The following is an 18,669-nucleotide window of genomic DNA, read 5'->3' on the forward strand; positions in this document are numbered from 1 at the left end:
TCGTTCTCGCTCGCTCTCGTTCTCGCTCGCTCTTGTTCTCGCTCGCTCTTGTTCTCTCGCTCGCTCTCGTTCTCTCGCTCGCTCTCGTTCTCTCGCTCGCTCTCGTTCTCTCGCTCGCTCTCGTTCTCTCGCTCGCTCTCGTTCTCTCTCTCTCGCTCTCGTTCGTTCTCTCTCTCTCATTCTCTCGTTCTCTCTCTCTCGTTCTCTCTTGTCCTCTCTCTCGCTCGTTCTCTCGCTCTCGTTCTCTCGCTCGCTCTCGCTCGCTCTCGTTCTCTCGTTCTCTCGCTCTCGTTCTCTCGTTCTCGTTCTCTCGTTCTCTCGTTCTCTCGTTCTCTCTCTCTCGTTCTCGTTCTCTCTTGTCCTCTCGCTCGCTCTCGTTCTCTCTCTCTCGCTCTCGTTCGTTCTCTCGCTCTCTCTCGCTCTCTCTCGCTCTCTCTCGCTCTCTCTCGCTCTCTCTCGCTCTCTCTCGCTCTCTCGTTCTCTCGTTCTCTCGTTCTCTCTTGTCCTCTCGCTCGTTCTCTCGCTCGCTCTCTCGTTCTCTCGCTCGCTCTCGCTCGCTCTTGTTCTCTTGCTCGCTCTCGTTCTCTCGCTCGCTCTCGTTCTCTCACTCGCTCTCGTTCTCTCGCTCTCTCTCGTTCTCTCTCGCTCTCGCTCTCTCGTTCTCTCGTTTTCTCTCGTTCTCGCTCTCTCGTTCTCGCTCTCTCGTTCTCGCTCTCTCGTTCTCGCTCTCTCGTTCTCGCTCTCTCGTTCTCGCTCTCGCGTTCTCGCTCTCGCGTTCTCGCTCTCGCGTTCTCGCTCTCGCGTTCTCGCTCTCGCGTTCTCGCTCTCGCGTTCTCGCTCTCGCGTTCTCGCTCTCTCGTTCTCGCGCTCGTTCTCGCGCTCGTTCTCTCGCTCTCTCTCGCTCTCGCTCTCGTTCGCGCTCTCGCGCTCTCGTTCGCTCTCGCGCTCTCGTTCGCTCTCGCGCTCTCGTTCGCTCTCGCGCTCTCGTTCGCTCTCGCGCTCTCGCTCTCGCTCTCGTTCGTGCTCTCGTTCTCGCTCTCGTGCTCGCTCTCGTTCGCTCTCTCGCTCTCGCTCTCGTTCGCTCTCTCGCTCTCTCTCGCTCTCTCTCGCTCTCTCTCGCTCTCTCTCGCTCTCTCTCGCTCTCTCTCGCTCTCTCTCGCTCTCGCTCTCGCTCTCGTTCGCTCTCGTTCGCTCTCGTTCGCTCTCGTTCGCTCTCGTTCGCTCTCGTTCGCTCTCGTTCGCGCTCTCTCGCTCTCGTTCGCGCTCTCGCTCTCGTTCGCGCTCTCGCTCTCGTTCGCGCTCTCGCTCTCGTTCGCGCTCTCGCTCTCGTTCGCGCTCTCGCTCTCGCTCTCGTTCGCGCTCTCGCTCTCGTTCGCGCTCTCGCTCTCGTTCGCGCTCTCGCTCTCGTTCGCGCTCTCGCTCTCGTTCTCGTTCGCTCGCTCTCGCTCTCGCTCTCGTTCGCTCGCTCTCGCTCTCTTTCTCGTTCGCTCTCGCTCTCGTTCGCTCGCTCTCTTTCTCGTTCGCTCGCTCTCTTGCGCTCTCTCTCGCGCTCGCTCACTCTCTCTCTCTCTCCCCCCCCCTCTCTCTCGTTCGTGCTCTCGTTCTCACTCGCTCTCGCTCGCGCTCTCTCTCTCTCGTTCTCTCGTTCGCGCTCGCTCTCTCTCTCGTTCGCTCGTTCGCGCTCGCTCTCTCTCTCGTTCGCTCTCTCTCTCGTTCGCTCTCTCTCTCGTTCGCTCTCTCTCTCGTTCGCTCTCTCTCTCGTTCGCTCTCTCTCGTTCGCTCTCTCTCTCGTTCGCTCTCTCTCTCGTTCGCTCTCTCTCTCGTTCGCTCTCTCTCTCGTTCGCTCTCTCTCTCGTTTGTTCGCTCTCTCGTTTGTTCGCTCTCTCGTTTGTTCGCCCTCTCGTTTGTTCGCCCTCTCGTCCTCCCTCTCGTCCTCCCTCTCGTCCTCCCTCTCGTCCTCCCTCTCGTCCTCCCTCTCGTCCTCCCTCTCGTCCTCCCTCTCGTCCTCCCTCTCGTCCTCCCTCTCGTCCTCCCTCTCGTCCTCCCTCTCGTCCTCCCTCTCGTCCTCCCTCTCGTCCTCCCTCTCGTCCTCCCTCTCGTCCTCCCTCTCGTCCTCCCTCTCGTCCTCCCTCTCGTCCTCCCTCTCGTCCTCCCTCTCGTCCTCCCTCTCGTCCTCCCTCTCGTCCTCCCTCTCGTCCTCCCTCTCGTCCTCCCTCTCGTCCTCCCTCTCGTCCTCCCTCTCGTCCTCCCTCTCGTCCTCCCTCTCGTCCTCCCTCTCGTCCTCCCTCTCGTCCTCCCTCTCGTCCTCCCTCTCGTCCTCCCTCTCGTCCTCCCTCTCGTCCTCCCTCTCGTCCTCCCTCTCGTCCTCCCTCTCGTCCTCCCTCTCGTCCTCCCTCTCGTCCTCCCTCTCGTCCTCCCTCTCGTCCTCCCTCTCGTCCTCCCTCTCGTCCTCCCTCTCGTCCTCCCTCTCGTCCTCCCTCTCGTCCTCCCTCTCGTCCTCCCTCTCGTCCTCCCTCTCGTCCGTCCTCTCGTCCGTCCTCTCGTCCGTCCTCTCGTCCGTCCTCACGTCCGTCCTCACGTCCGTCCTCTCGTCCGTCCTCTCGTCCGTCCTCTCGTCCGTCCTCTCGTCCGTCCTCTCGTCCGTCCTCTCGTCCGTCCTCTCGTCCGTCCTCTCGTCCGTCCTCTCGTCCGTCCTCTCGTCCGTCCTCTCGTCCGTCCTCTCGTCCGTCCTCTCGTCCTCCCTCTCGTCCTCCCTCTCGTCCTCTCGTCCTCCCTCTCGTCCTCTCGTCCTCCCTCTCGTCCTCTCGTGCTCTCGTGCTCTCGTCCTCTCGTCCTCCCTCTCGTCCTCTCGTCCTCCCTCTCGTCCTCTCGTCCTCTCGTGCTCTCGTCCTCTCGTCCTCCCTCTCGTCCTCTCGTCCTCCCTCTCGTCCTCTCGTCCTCTCGTGCTCTCGTCCTCTCGTCCTCGCTCCCGTCCTCTCGTCCTCGCTCTCGTCCTCTCGTGCTCTCGTTCTCCCTCTCGTCCTCGCTCTCGTGCTCTCGTCTTCGCTCTCGTCCTCGCTCTCGTCCTCGTCCTCGCTCTCGTCCTCGTCCTCGCTCTCGTGCTCTCGTCCTCGCTCTCGTCCTCTCGTCCTCGCTCTCGTCCTCTCGTGCTCTCGTTCTCCCTCTCGTCCTCGCTCTCGTGCTCTCGTCTTCGCTCTCGTCCTCGCTCTCGTCCTCGTCCTCGCTCTCGTCCTCGTCCTCGCTCTCGTGCTCTCGTCCTCGCTCTCGTCCTCGCTCTCGTCCTCTCGTGCTCTCGTTCTCCCTCTCGTCCTCCCTCTCGTCCTCGCTCTCGTCCTCTCGTCCTCGCTCTCGTGCTCTCGTCTTCCCTCTCGTGCTCTCGTCCTCCCTCTCGTCCTCCCTCTCGTCCTCTCGTCCTCGCTCTCGTTCGTGCTCTCGTCCTCGCTCTCGTTCTCGCTCTCGTCCTCTCGTCCTCGCTCTCGTCCTCGCTCTCGTCCTCTCGTCCTCCCTCTCGTCCTCGCTCTCGTCCTCTCGTCCTCGCTCTCGTCCTCGCTCTCGTGCTCTCGTCTTCGCTCTCGTGCTCTCGTCCTCCCTCTCGTCCTCCCTCTCGTCCTCCCTCTCGTCCTCCCTCTCGTCCTCCCTCTCGTCCTCCCTCTCGTCCTCCCTCTCGTCCTCCCTCTCGTCCTCCCTCTCGTCCTCCCTCTCGTCCTCCCTCTCGTCCTCCCTCTCGTCCTCCCTCTCGTCCTCCCTCTCGTCCTCCCTCTCGTCCTCCCTCTCGTCCTCCCTCTCGTCCTCCCTCTCGTCCTCGTCCTCGCTCTCGTCCTCGTCCTCGCTCTCGTTCTCGCTCTCGTGCTCTCGTCCTCGCTCTCGTCCTCGCTCTCGTCCTCTCGTGCTCTCGTTCTCCCTCTCGTTCTCCCTCTCGTCCTCTCTCTCGTCCTCTCTCTCGTCCTCTCGTTCTCCCTCTCGTCCTCTCGTCCTCGCTCTCGTCCTCGCTCTCGTCCTCTCGTCCTCGCTCTCGTCCTCTCGTCCTCGCTCCCGTGCTCTCGTCTTCGCTCTCGTCCTCCCTCTCGTCCTCCCTCTCGTCCTCCCTCTCGTCCTCGTCCTCGCCCTCGCCCTCGTCCTCGTCCTCGTCCTCGCTCTCGTTCTCGCTCTCGTTCTCGCTCTCGTGCTCTCGTCCTCGCTCTCGTCCTCTCGTGCTCTCGTTCTCCCTCTCGTTCTCCCTCTCGTTCTCCCTCTCGTCCTCGCTCTCGTCCTCGCTCTCGTCCTCGCTCTCCTCCTCGCTCTCCTCCTCGCTCTCCTCCTCGCTCTCCTCCTCGCTCTCCTCCTCGCTCTCCTCCTCGCTCTCCTCCTCGCTCTCCTCCTCGCTCTCCTCCTCGCTCTCCTCCTCGCTCTCCTCCTCGCTCTCCTCCTCGCTCTCCTCCTCGCTCTCCTCCTCGCTCTCCTCCTCGCTCTCCTCCTCGCTCTCCTCCTCGCTCTCCTCCTCGCTCTCCTCCTCGCTCTCCTCCTCGCTCTCCTCCTCGCTCTCCTCCTCGCTCTCCTCCTCGCTCTCCTCCTCGCTCTCCTCCTCGCTCTCCTCCTCGCTCTCCTCCTCGCTCTCCTCCTCGCTCTCCTCCTCGCCCTCCTCCTCGCCCTCCTCCTCGCCCTCCTCCTCGCCCTCCTCCTCGCCCTCCTCCTCGCCCTCCTCCTCGCCCTCCTCCTCGCCCTCCTCCTCCTCGTCCTCCTCCTCGTCCTCCTCCTCGTCCTCCTCCTCGTCCTCCTCCTCGTCCTCCTCCTCGTCCTCGTCCTCGCCCTCGTCCTCCCTCTCGCCCTCTCGCGCTCTCGCGTTCTCGCTCTCGCGCTCTCTGAGAAAGATGGCCGTAATCACTTCTATGGCGAATGTAACATGTAAGTTTGCATCTTCAAATCCCTCTGCTTTCTCTCAGTGCAGAGACCATTTCCAGGGTATTTATTTTGTATGCCTGATAATCTATAACACTTTCTGTAATTAGGAAACATGGTAACCAATCTGTTCAAAGCAAACTCTCATGAAACAGCAACGGTCAAGGGATAAAAATTAGCCAAGACAAGCTGAACTCCTCTTCTCACTTTCCAAACACTGCACGCAACGTTTCCCAATCACCTGAGAGAGCAAAAGGTGTCATTCATGATAGAATTGCAGCATGGTGGTTCAGTGGTTAGCACTGCTGCCTCACAGCACCAGAGTCCCTGGTTCAATTCCAGCCTCGGGTGACTGTGTGGAGTTTGCACGTTCTCCACGTGTCTGCATGGGTTTCCTCCCACGGTCCAAAGATGTGCAGGTCAGGTGAATTGGCCATGCTAAATTACCCATACTGCCCAGGGATTTGCAGGTTACGGTGAATTGCCCATACTATTAGGTGCATTAGTTAGAGAGAAATGGGTCTGGGTGGGTTACTCTTCAGATGGTTGGTGTGGACTGGTTGGGCCAAAGGGCCTGTTTCTACACTGTAGGGAATCTAATCTAATCTATTTTTAATCTTTGGTTATGGGAATTATCTTATTTACCTTGAGAGATAATTTGACTTCTGTGACCATTCAATCTTTGAAAACATTTGCAGTGGTTCTGTAGTGAAAGCTGCATCCTGAGATCGTCTTTGACCTGTGTTTTTCTCTGCCTCTTTCTCTGTTTCTCTAGGGTTCAGGGCTGCGGTTTCATTATGTAGAAGCTGGCGAGAGGAACAAGCATTTGATGTTGCTACTCCATGGCTTTCCTGAGTTTTGGTAAAGACTCTCTTCATTTTTTTTTGTTTAACAATTTATTTCCTGTCAGGTAAACATAAAAATCCAATGGCATTATTCATGAAGGAGTTGTGCTCAGTGTCCTGGCCAGTATTTATTCCTTAACCAACATCACAAAGCTGTTTATCAGGTCCTTGTCACCTTGCAATTTGTGGGAAATCTATAGCTACTTTATTTCCTACAATAGCAACTACCCTTCACAGGTACTTGCCTGTAAAGTGCTTTTGGATATCCTGGGATTGTGAAGGGTGCTACATACTTTCTACCTCCTCCTACCTTGGGCCCATATTCAAGAATATGTTGAGTTCTATTCTCATTTACGTTACATTGTGAGATTATTACAAATTGATATGTTATTCGCTATCAGCTATGGTACGGTTCCTTAATGGTAGATTAATCTATTGTAATTCCAACTGATAGTAATACGAGACAAGTCAAGTTCACTTTCCAAAGTGAAACCTGGTTTGATAGACCATAAGTTTTATAATTGTAATTAGGTTTTCCTGGTGGTCAGTCACTGAACATATTCACAAGAGGCCACCAGTAAACTTTTAACAAAAGAACGCCAAGTTTTTAAACACAAAGGAAACCTAAGAAAAAATACGTAAGAACTGGTTGAAACAGTCTTATTTCAAGCATCAAAAATAATGATTTAACCCTTTTACTTCAGAACAGCAATCTTACAGATTTTCTAATCTCAGATTTCAAATTAAACTCCTTCTTTAGTTAGCACACAGTACTTGGTTTCTTTCCAGCAAACATCTGCATTCACTTGTGTTTTTTAGATAATACATCTTCATGAGATCCTTAAACTGCTAACACAGCTCAGTCAAACATGAGTTTCTTAAATTCTTCTTCCATGGCTTTATGTTTCTGATGTTTCTTATAGTGATATTCAACCACTCAGGACGACTTTTCAGCTCAAATTAGCCTTGGCTGCCATAGACCTGTTCTTTCTGACAGAAACCGGCTCGCTGCCTAACCTAGATGGTTTTCTTCTTCTAAAAGGAAGCTTTCTCTCTCGGTCTCCCTGTGGTACAGGACATTTTGTTGCGAGGCAACAGCTCTTTTTCTTTCTCTTATACCTTTGTTTTCTTAAAGCACTATTCACCACATGAACTTACTTAAAAGCTTCATTTAAATGTATGTGAATACATTTCCGATGCACTGGAACCACCCACTGAACTCAAAAATGTAAGTAAGCACAAATGTCTCCTTCATCCACACAATAAAGAAATGCAAATGAAACTTAAAGTTCCACGTGATTCTATCCACATTCGAACTCAATTTTCCAAATAATGTCAGGAATGTTTATTATATTGGAGGTGCAGAAATTCACCAAGGCTGCTCAAACAGCACGTCCAAACCCATTACCATTTCCTTGTAAAAGGACAAGGGCAGCAGATACATGGGAATACCTACAAGTTCCCCTTCAATCCGCCCACCATTCTGACATGGAAATATATCACCATTCCTTCAATGTCGCTGAGTCAAAATCCAGGAACTCCACCCGAACAGCATTGTGGGTCTACCCACAGCAAATGGACTGCAGTAGTTCAAGATGGCAGTGTGGCATCACCTTCTCAAGGGCAACGGGGGAAGGGTATTAAAAGCTGGCCCAACCATCAGCACCCACATCCCATAAATTAATTTAAACAAAATGTCTGAGCCTTGACCTCAGTTGATGAGAAGCTCAGCAATTTGGGAGAACAAATATAAGAGAGAGTTGAATGATGCAAATTATAAGCAAGGCATTTCATATTTAATATTTGTTGGATTACTTTTTTTTAAATTGTATTTTTTTAACCTATATTATATGTGTAAAACAGTTATCTTTTCTCTGCCTTAATTGTGATTCAGTGTATGTATGTTTAGAGTTTTTAAAGGGTATAGTTTAAGTTGCATCAGTTAGGAATCCTTTCTTTTCATTCTTCTTGACAAAATTGTGTGTTACAATGCGTACTTTGTTTTTTATTACTGAAGGAATCTGGTCTGAATTGTTTATGTCCTGAGTAGCAGGCAGTCAGGCAAAATATTTATTTTGGTGGTCTTATTTGGATTTTACACATTTTGTGATGGCTTCTGACACAGGAGGGTATGATTATTGCTGCACTGCAGTCTTCCCAGTTAAGTCGTGGCAGTTGCAAAATTTGTAGAAATTTAGGTTCTCAGTGAATGGAAGTTCCTCCAATTTGTTTTATTATGAACTAGAGAGAAAGATAAGAGGTGCCTCTATGAGATGGATGTAGAAAGTATAATAACCACTATATGGAAGCAGAAGGGCAATGTTCTCCCAAGTGTCCTGGGCCAAAATATATCCCTCAACCCAAATCACTGGATTATCTGGTCCTTATCACATTGCTGTTTATTGGAGCTTATTACAATCAAATTGGCAGCCTCATTTCCACATTGAGTTCTTCATGAGCTTTAAAGCATTTCAGGATATTCTGGGGTCGCAAAAGATGCTTTAGTAGTGCAAGGTTATTTTGAACAGCCACTTCTCAAGCACCAAGGACCCCCACACAATGGGACTGAGGTAGTAAACACTGGTAGAAGCAAATGACTAGATCATTTAAGAAATGAGTAGTTTCACTTAGTTGTTCAAAGTATTTTTGTATTTTATTGCAAGTATATTGTCACAGAATGTAATGCTAATACTACTAAACTAATTGTGTAGCAAAGCCCATCAGCTGAATTGGTTTACCAGTTCAACAAATGTTTTTTGTGTCTCAGGTATTCTTGGCGTTATCAGTTGCGGGAGTTCAAGAGTGAGTATCGAGTGGTGGCAATGGATTTGCGTGGTTATGGGGATTCTGATGCGCCATCTAGTCGAATTGACTATAACCTGGACTATTTACTGACAGATGTCAAAGATGTTATCGAAGCTCTAGGTATGCTGATAATTGCTGTGGTCTAACTGACTGAGATATTCAACTTCCATCAGGGTTAGGATTTTACCTGAACAACCATCATCACAGCTTTCCTCAGTTAGATGTCAGGCTTGTAATGAGTGTTTGAAGCAACCTAGTCTTTCGCAAAGGTTGGTCATAGGAATCCAAGAAGGTAGTTGAATTGCTCAAAGTTATTCTGCTATTCAGTTAGATCGTGGTTGCTCTGAAACTTAATTCCATCTACCCACCTTAGCTCTGTAAATGTTATTACCCTTTTCTATATAAAAAAATCATTAATCTCGGTTTGAAATTTTCCATCATCCTTTGCATCATCAGCTTTCTAGCAAAGAAAATTTCAGATTTCCATTGAATAAATATTTCCAAACATCACACTTGAAATGCCCGAGTGTAATTTTAAATTAATGTGTCCTTGGTCTACACACATTCCTGACCCTATACTCACTGTGAAAATACTTTTTCATACCTTAACGTGCAGTTGTGGTAATTTTCCAAAGTTTGCTGGACTCTGGGCATTTCCAGCCGATTGGAAAACAGCAAATGTGACGCCACTGTTTAAAAAGGGAGGTAGATAAAAGCTGGGGGATTGAAGACCAGTTAGCAAAACTTCTGTAGTGGGGAAGATGCTTGCGTCTGTTATCGAGGAAGAAATAGCAAGGCGTCTAGATAGAAATTGTCCTGATGCGCACATGCAGCATGGTTCATGAAGGGCAGGTCATGCTTAACTAATCTTTTGGAATGCTATGAAGACATTACGATCAAGGTGGACAGTGGGGATCCAGTAGATATGGTGTACCTAAATTTCCAAAAGGCCTTCGACAAGGTACTGCCCAAGAGGCTACTACATAAGATAAAGGTGCGTGGTGTTATGGGTAAAGTATGAGCATGAATAGAGGGTTGGTTAACAGTAAGCAAAGAATGGGGATAAAAGTGTGCTATTCTGGTTGGCGATCAGTAACTAGTGCTGTACCTCAGATCAGTGTTGGGACCGCAGTTATTCATAATTTATACAGATGATTTGGAGTTTGGGACCACGTGTGGTGTGTCAAAGTTTGTAGATGGTATTAAAATGAGTGGCAGAGCAAAGTATGCAGAGGACTGTGAAACTTTGCAGAGGAACATAGAGAGTAGGCAAAGGCCTGAGAGATGGAATACGATGTTAACAAATATGAAATCATCCAGTTTGGTAGAAATAACAGTAAAAAGGATTATTATTTGAATGGTTAAAATGTTGCAGCACACTGCTATGCAGAGGAATGTGGGTGTCCTTGTGCATGAATCAGAGGGTTGGTCTGCAGATATAACAAGTAATTAGGCAAATAAAATTTTGTCCTTCATTGAGTCTAAAAGCAGGGCTGTTATGTTGGAGTTATACAGGGTGCTGGTGAGGACACACCTGGAGTACTGCGTGCAGTTTTGGTCTCTCTCATTTGAGAAATGATGTACTGGCACCGGAGGTGGTGCAGAGGAGGTTCGTTAGGTTAATTGCGGAGTTGAGGGGATTGGTTTATGAGGAGAGACTGAGTAAACTGGGATTATATTGAGGGGGAATCTTATAGAAATATATAAAATTGTGAAGGGAATAGATAAGATAGCAGTAGAGAGGATATTTCCACTGGTAGGTAAAACTAGGACAAGAGGGCAAAACCTCAAAATTATGGGGAGCAGATTTTGGACTGAATTGAGAAGGAACTTCTTCACCCAGAGGGTTGTAAATCTGTGAAATTCCCAGCCCAGTGAAGTAGTTGACCCTACTTCAATAAACGTTTTTAAAGCTAAGGCAGTTTTTTTTTGAACAATAAAGGAATTAAGTGAATCGGTGAGAGGGTGGGGAATTGGACCTAAGTCCATGAAAAGATTAGTCATGATCTTATTGAATGGCGGAGCAGCGTCAAAGGGTCAAATGGCCTACTCCTGCTCCTAGTTCTTATGACTGGAGAGTGGGTAACGTTGTCACTTTGTTGAAGAAGAGCTGTAAGGAGAAGCCTGAAAACTATAGACCTATGAATTTGACTTCAGTGGTGAGTAAGTTGTTGTAGGTAGTTCTGAAAGATAGGGTTTATATGCATTTGGAGAGTCAAGAAATTATTAGGGATATTCAGTGTGGTTTTATGTGAGGGAAATTATGTTTCACAAGCTTGATTAAGTTTTTTGAGAAAGTAACAAGAAGATTGACAAGGGCAAAGCAGTAGACATTGTTTACTTGGGCTTTCATAGAGCCTTTGATAAGGTTCAACGTGATAAGACTAATTCATCAAGTTAGATTACATGGGATTCACAGATACAAAATTGGAGGCCTGTGACCAGTGATGATCCACAGGATTCAATTTTTTTTCATTGTCATGGCTGGCCAGCATTTATTGACAACACCTAGTTGTCTTTGAACTGAGTGGCTTGCTAGGCCATTTCGGAGGATAGTTAAGAGTCAGCCCACATTGTTGTGAATCTGAAGTCACATGTAGGCTAGACCAAGTAAGAATGGCAGATTTCCTTCCCTGAAACCAGACATGTTTTTCTGCCAATCAGCAATGGTTTCATGGTTATCAGTAGATTCTTAATTCCAGATTATTGTTGAATTCAAATTCCGTCATCTGCCCAGGTAGGATTCAAAACCAGGTTCCCAGAACATTAACTGAGCTTCCGGATTAGTAGTTTAGTGTTAATACCTGTAGGCCATTGCTTCCCCTTTTGACAAACTTTTGTTTTTCATTTATCTAAATGAATTAAATGTGAATACAGAAAGCATGGTTAGTAAATTTGCCGATGACACCAACATTGGTGTATTGTGAGCAGTAAAGAAGGTTATCTAAAATTGCAAAGAGATTTTGATCAATTGGGTCAATGGACTGAAAAGTGGCAAATGAGTTTAATTTAAATAAATGCAGGGTATTAAACTTTGGTAAAACAAACAAAGACAATACTTATATAATTAAAATTTGGCCTTGGGCAAGTTGTAGAACAGAGAGACCAAAGGGTTTCAGGTACATAATTCTTTGAAGATTGCATCGCATATAGATAGAGTGGTTCAGAAGGCATTTAGCATGCTTGCCTTCATGTAGGATTTGGGATGTTATGTTGAGGTTGTACAGGACCTTGGTGAGGCCTCTTCTGGGGTATTGTGTCCAGTTCTGGTTTCCCTGGTATATGAAGGATATTATTAAGCTGGAGAGGGTTCAGAGGAGATTTACCAGGATGTTGCCAGGAATGGAAGGTTCGAGTTAAGAGGCTGGGACTTTTTTCACTGGAGCATAGGAGGTTGAGCTATGATTTTATAAAATTATGAAGGGTATAGATAAGGTGAATGGCAGGTGTCTTTTCCCTAAGGTGGGGGATTTTAAGACAAGAGGGCATATTTTTAAGGCGAGACAAGAAAGATTTTAAAAAGGCATGAGAAGCAATTTTTTTTTGACACAGAGAATGGTTAGTGTATGGAATGGAATCCAGAGGAAGTAGTGGATGTGGGTACAGTTATATATAAATTCATGAACAAGAAATTTGTGGAGGGATATGGGTCAAGCACAGGCAAGTGGGACTAGTTTAGTTTGAGAGTATGGTCAGCGTGAACTAGTGGGACTAAAGGGCCTATTTCTATGCTATGTGACTCTGACTCCATAACAATTTTGTTTTGAACCTGGAGCCTGAAACATGCAAATCAGTTTTCTAATTTTCAAAATTCCTGACCATATTGCAAGTAAGTTGATTTGGCTAAAGTTATGTTACTTAATACTCTCACTTTGCAATCCTGCTCCTCGGATGCTGCCTGATCTGCTGTGCTTTTCCAGCGCCCCACACTCACCTCTGATCTCCAGCATCTGCAATCCTCATGATTTGTCAATCTTAAAAGGGCGTAGCTTTACTAAGCAGCAGTTTGCTACATTGTGCAATAAATGCTCTAAACTGTTACATCTTTTGACTTAGACAATAGACAATAGGTGCAGGAGTAGGCCATTCAGCCCTTCTAGCCTACACCGCCATTCAATATGATCATGGCTGATCATTCCTAATCAGTATCCTCTTCCTGCCTTATCTCCATAACCCTTGATTCCACTATCTTTGAGAGCTCTATCCAACTCTTTCTTAAATGAATCCAGAGACTGGGCCTCCACTGCCCTCTGGGGCAGAGCATTCCACACAGCCGCCACTCTCTCTGGGTGAAGAAGTTTCTCCTCAACTCTGTCCTAAATGGTCTACCCCGTATTTTTAAGCTGTGTCCTCTGGTTCGACACTCACCCATCAGCGGAAACATGTTTCCTGCTGCCAGAGTGTCCAATCCTTTCATAATCTTATATGCTCTTAGTATGAGCAGTGCTGTGGAAGATCTGCTATAGAATAGAGACTGGAGGACAGCTGATGTGATACTCTTATTCAAGAAGGGTGGTAGGGATAAACTAGGAAGTTATAGACCAGTGAGTGCAACATCGGAGATAATGAAAATATTAGACAAATATTCTAATGGATAGAATTAATCTCCACATGGAGAGGCAAGGATAGCACAGCTTTGTCAAGGGGAAATTGCATCTAATAATTTTTTTTGCAGAGGTAATTAGGTGTGTAGAAGGGTGTACATTCGATGTAGTCTACATGGACTTCAGTAAAGCTTTTGACAAGGTCTTGCATGTTAGTCTGGTTAAGAAGCTAAGAGCTGATAAGATTCATGACAGTTTGGTAAAGTGGATCCAAAACTGGCTTTGAGGCAAGAAGCAGAGGGTGAAGTTTGAAGGGTGTATTTGTTACCAGAAACCTCCAACCACTGGCGTACCACAGTTCAGTGTTGTAGTATATAATAATGATCTGGACATGAACGTGGGAGGTATGTTCAGTAGATTTGCAGATGATGTGAAGGTTTTCCAAATAGTGATTAGACTCTATCGGCTTGTCAGATGAGCTAATCAGTGACAAATTGACTGTAATCTTGAAAGTGCAAGATGATGTGGCCTGGTGGACTAACAAGGTAAGGGAATATACATTGAATGATAGGACCCTATGAAGTACTGATGATCAGAGGGACCTTGGTGTGCACGTCCGTCGATCCTTTGAGGCAGCATTACAGGTAGCTAGAATGTTGCATGTTGGATGCTTGCCTTTATTAGTTAAGGCGGTGAATACAAGAGCAAGGAAATTATGTTGGATCCTGTATGTCACATTAGTTAAGCCACAATTTGAAGTGCCGTGTGCAGTTTTGATTGTCACTGTAGCAAGGATGTGATTGTACTGCCTTCTGAAGAGTAAGTCAAGTTTTGCACCTTCTCTAGTAGGTACATCCACATGCTGAATCAGAAAGTTTTCTTGTACACACTTAACAAATTTCTCTCCATCCAAGTCCTTAACACTATGGCAGTCCCAGTCTATATTTGGAAAGTTAAAATCCCCTACCATAACCATCCTATTATTCTTGCAGGTAATTGAGATCTCCTTACAACTTTGTTTCTCAATTTCCTGCTGACTATTGAAGGGTCTACAGTACAATTCCAATGAGGTGATCATCCCTTTTTTATTTCTCAGTTCCACCCAAAGAACTTCCCTGGATGTATTCCCAGGAATATGCTCCCTAAGTGCAGCTGTAATGCTATTCCTAAACAAAAAACTCTTTTGCCCAACCCTTTCTATCCATCTAATAGCGTTTATGCCCTGCAACAGTAGGCTGCCAGTCCTGTCTATCCCTGAACCACGTCTCTGTAATTGCTATGATATACGAGTCCCATGTCCCCAACCATGCCCTGAGTCCGTCTGCCTTATCTCTTGGGCCTCTTGCATTGAAATAAATGCAGTTTAAATTGTTAATTCTATCTTGTTCTTTGCTTTGTTTCTGTCAGACCTGACTGTCAGACCTGACTGTTCGACTTGCTCCTTTTCCCAACTGTACCAGTCTCGGACTGATATCTTTCCTCACTATCTCCCTGGGTTCCAACCCACCACCACTGCCACTACCCTCCACCCTGCCCTACTAGTTTAATTCCTCCCGTACAGCTATAACAAATCTCCCCACCAGTATATTAGTCCTCTTCCAATTCAGGTGCAATCCATCCTTCTTACATAGGTCGTTTCTACCCCAGAAGAGATCAAATGATCCAAAAATGTGATTCCTTCTCCCCCACACCAACTTCTCAGCCACACATTCGTTTGCTCTGTCTTCCTATTCCTACCCTCACTAGCTCACGGTACTGGGAGTAATTGAGATATTACTACCCTCAAGGACGTCCTTTTTAAATTCCTGCCGAACCTCCTATGTTCTTTCCTCAGAATCTTACCCTTTTCTCTTTCTATGTCATTAGTTCCAATGTGTACAACAACCTCCTGCTGGTGTGTCTCCCCTTTTCAGAATGTTCTGCACCTTGTCAGAGATATCCTTGATTCTTTCACCAGGGAGGCAACACATTCTGATGGTTTGCTATCAGCCGCAGAAACTTCTGTGAGAGAGACTAACCCTAGTTACGTTAGAGCCAGTCTCAATACCAGAAACCTGGCAGTTTGTGCTACATTTCGCTGAGAATCCATCACCCCATACATCTTCCAGAACAGCATACTTTTTTGAGATGGGGAAACCTGCAGGGCTCCAGCACGATCTGTTTCCCTCTAACCCAACTACCTGACTGTATCTTCGGTTTATCTCTCTTCCTGCAGCTGCCATCCATCGCACCCCCAGGTCCTGTAAATTCCTCATTGGCTCCAGATAATGCATGCAATCCGATAGGATTTGCAACTAAACACACTTCCTGCTGACATAATCATCAGTAACACGGAAACTCTTCCTAATCTCCCACGTCCAACAGGAAGAGCACATCACTCTACTAAAAGCCATCTTTGCACCTTAATAATCAACAGACCCAGAAAATAGCAGTCTTAACTGCCCTAAAACACACTGCTCCAAGCTAACGTAGTAGCTATGTTTTATATTTTTAATCAAGAGACACATCTAATAAAACATATAATCAAAAAAAAAGCCCACTCTACTCACTATTGCAGATTTACAAAAAAAAAGTATGATATGCAGAAGCGTTGGCTGGCAAGCTCTTCTTCCCTCACTCGGTACAGAGGCTGATTCTAGCCCCCTTTTTGTGACCATGGGTCAAAACAGCATGTTGATTGTTCAATGTCTGATCAGTAAATGCTTTAACCCTATTGGCATGCTGGAATGTCAAAGGGCAGCCATGGCGAGGCCCGTACAAAGAACCTGACTTGCGATTCTGATGGCACAGTTCTATTTATTTTCAGGGCACAGCAGCTGTATTCTGGTGGGGCATGACTGGGGTGGCATTCTGGCTTGGAACTTCGCAATTTCCAATTCGGAGATGGTGGAGAGATTGATCATCTTGAATGCGCCACATCCAAATGTGTTCCAAGGTGAGCTGAAGACTTTTGTTTATATCCATAATGATTGGAGAACAGATTATGAATGTGCTGTGAAACTGGAATGAGAAAGATACAGCATAGAAGGAGGTAATTAGCTCATCATGCCTATAGTAAAACAATCCAGTTTATCTTTTCTTCTCACTGTCCTGTAACTTTATTCCTTTTGATTGTTACTAATGAATTGACTTCCAACACACTTTCAGGTTTTGTGTTCCTGATGATACAGTTTACTTTAAGTGGAAAAAAATGTTCTTTGCCAAACGGTTTAAACCTTTCTGCACTGGGTATCCGTTTGTTTGCTACCGGAAATTGATTACTGATGGTATCAAAAATATTCATGAGTTTGGAAACCTGTATCAAATCACCCCTCAAATTCCCGGTGCTGCAACGTAAAGAACTCCAACTTCTCCAGTCTCTGCACATAACTAAAGTGCCTTGTTCCACGCACTATCGAAGTAAATCTTTTTAATTCATGGGTGGCTTTGCTGGCTAGGTCAGCATTTATTGACAATCCCTAATTGCCTTTGGACTGAGGCTTTGCTTCTTATATTGCTGTGTGATTGGAGTTACAAGTATCTGGATTAGTGGTTTTGGAAGAGCACAGCAGTTCAGGCAGCATCCAAGTAGCTTCGAAATCAACGTTTCGGGCAAAAGCCCTTCATCAGGAATAAAGGCAGTGAGCCTGAAGCATGGAGAGATAAGCTAGAGGAGGTTGGGGGTGGGGAGAAAGTAGCATAGAGCTCAATGGGTGAGTGGGGGAGGGGATGAAGGTGATGGGTCAAGGAGGAGAGGGTGGAGTGGATAGGTGGAAAAGAAGATAGGCAGGTCGGACAAGTCAAGGAGACAGTAACTGAGCTGGAAGTTTGAAACTAGGATGAGGTGGGGGAAGGGGAAATGAGGAAACTGTTGAAGTCCACATTGATGCCCTTGGGTTGAAGTGTTCCGAGGCGGAAGATGAGGCGTTCTTCCTCCAGGCGTCTGGTGGTGAGGGAGCGGTGGTGAAGGAGGCCCAGGACCTCCATGTCCTCGGCAGAGTGGGAGGGGGGAGTTGAAATGTTGGGCCACGGGGCGGTGTGGTTGATTGGTGCGGGTGTCCCGGAGATGTTCCCTAAAGCGCTCTGCTAGGAGGCGCCCAGTCTCCCCAATGTAGAGGAGACCGCATCGGGAGCAACGGATACAATAAATGATATTAGTGGATGTGCAAGTAAAACTTTGATGGATGTGGAAGGCTCCTTTAGGGCCTTGGATAGAGGTGAGGGAGGAGGTGTGGGCACAGGTTTTATAGTTCCTGTGGTGGCAGGGGAAAGTGCCAGGATTGGAGGGTGGGTTGTTTGGGGGCGTTCCACCGCAAGAACTGTAAAAGCTGCGCCCACACCACCTCCCTCACCTCTATCCAAGGCCCGAAAGGAGCCTTCCACATCCATCAAAGTTTTACTTGCGCATCCACTAATATCATTTATTGTATCCGTTGCTCCCGATGCGGTCTCCTCTACATTGGGGAGACTGGGCGCCTCCTAGCAGAGCGCTTTAGGGAACATATCCGGGACACCCGCACAAATCAACCACACCGCCCCGTGGCCCAACATTTCAACTCCCCCTCCCACTCTGCCGAGGACATGGAGGTCCTGGGCCTCCTTCACCGCCGCTCCCTCACCACCAGACGCCTGGAGGAAGAACACCTCATCTTCCATCTCGGAACACTTCAACCCCAGGGCATCAATGTGGACTTCAACAGTTTCCTCATTTCCTCTTCCCCCACCTCACCCTAGTTCTGAACTTCCAGCTCAGTAACTTTCCCCTTGACTTGTCCTACCTGCCTATCTTCTTTTCCACCTATCCACTCCACCCTCTCCTCCTTGACCTATCCACCTTCATCCCCTCCCCCACTCACCCATTGTCCTCTATGCTACTTTCTCCCCACCTGCACCCTCCTCTTGCTTATCTCTCCACGCTTCAGGCTCACTGCCTTTATTCCTGATGAAGGGCTTTTGCCCGAAACGTTGATTTCGAAGCTACTTGGATGCTGCCTGAACTGCTGTGCTCTTCCAGCACCACTAATCCAGAATCTGGTTTCCAGCATCTGCAGTCATTGTTTTTACCTTGGAGTCCCAAGTAGGCCAGGTCAGGCCACATAAGGATGGGAGATTTCTTTTCCTTAAGGATTATAGAAAACCAGATATGTTTTTATGACAAGTGACAATGGTTGCTTGGTCACTATTAGGCTAGCTTTTAATTTCAGTATTGAATTTAAATTTCACCATTTGTCAGGAAGAGATTTGAATCCATGTCCTCAGAACTCTGGCGAGGGTTTGTGGGCTACTAATCCAGTGACATTGTTCATTTTGCTACCATCTCTCTGTACCCTTTCAAGTCTTTGCATACTTCCTCAAGTGTAAGATGTGGAATTAAGCACAATATTCAAGCTAAGCCACAGGCAAGATTTTATTTCGCAGAATTTCCAGGCTTCTGTAGTCTATCTCTCTTTTGATTAAACCCAGCATCCCCTTTGAACAGCCTTCTGAATTTACTTTGTCACCTTCAAATATTTGTAAACATGCTCACCTGGATCTTTTTGTTCCTACATCCCCTTTAAAATTGTGTCAATGAATTTATGGTTCCTCTCCTCATGGCTCACACCAAAATACACCAAATTCAC

General features: G+C 47.4%; 1 protein-coding gene across 1 annotated transcript in view; it reads left to right on the forward strand.

Annotated features, from left to right (window-relative positions):
- The window catches only part of LOC140468012 (epoxide hydrolase 4-like), a 64,109-nt gene that overhangs the window by 31,216 nt on the left and 14,224 nt on the right, over positions 1 to 18,669 (forward strand). Inside the window, exons 2-4 of the mRNA XM_072564158.1 lie at positions 5,651 to 5,736; positions 8,488 to 8,645; positions 15,876 to 16,004. Coding sequence (XP_072420259.1) covers positions 5,651 to 5,736; positions 8,488 to 8,645; positions 15,876 to 16,004 — 373 coding nt within the window. The remainder of the gene's footprint in view (positions 1 to 5,650; positions 5,737 to 8,487; positions 8,646 to 15,875; positions 16,005 to 18,669) is intronic.

Source organism: Chiloscyllium punctatum, chromosome 46 (genome assembly GCF_047496795.1).
Source record: "Chiloscyllium punctatum isolate Juve2018m chromosome 46, sChiPun1.3, whole genome shotgun sequence".
Taxonomy (NCBI): domain Eukaryota; kingdom Metazoa; phylum Chordata; class Chondrichthyes; order Orectolobiformes; family Hemiscylliidae; genus Chiloscyllium; species Chiloscyllium punctatum.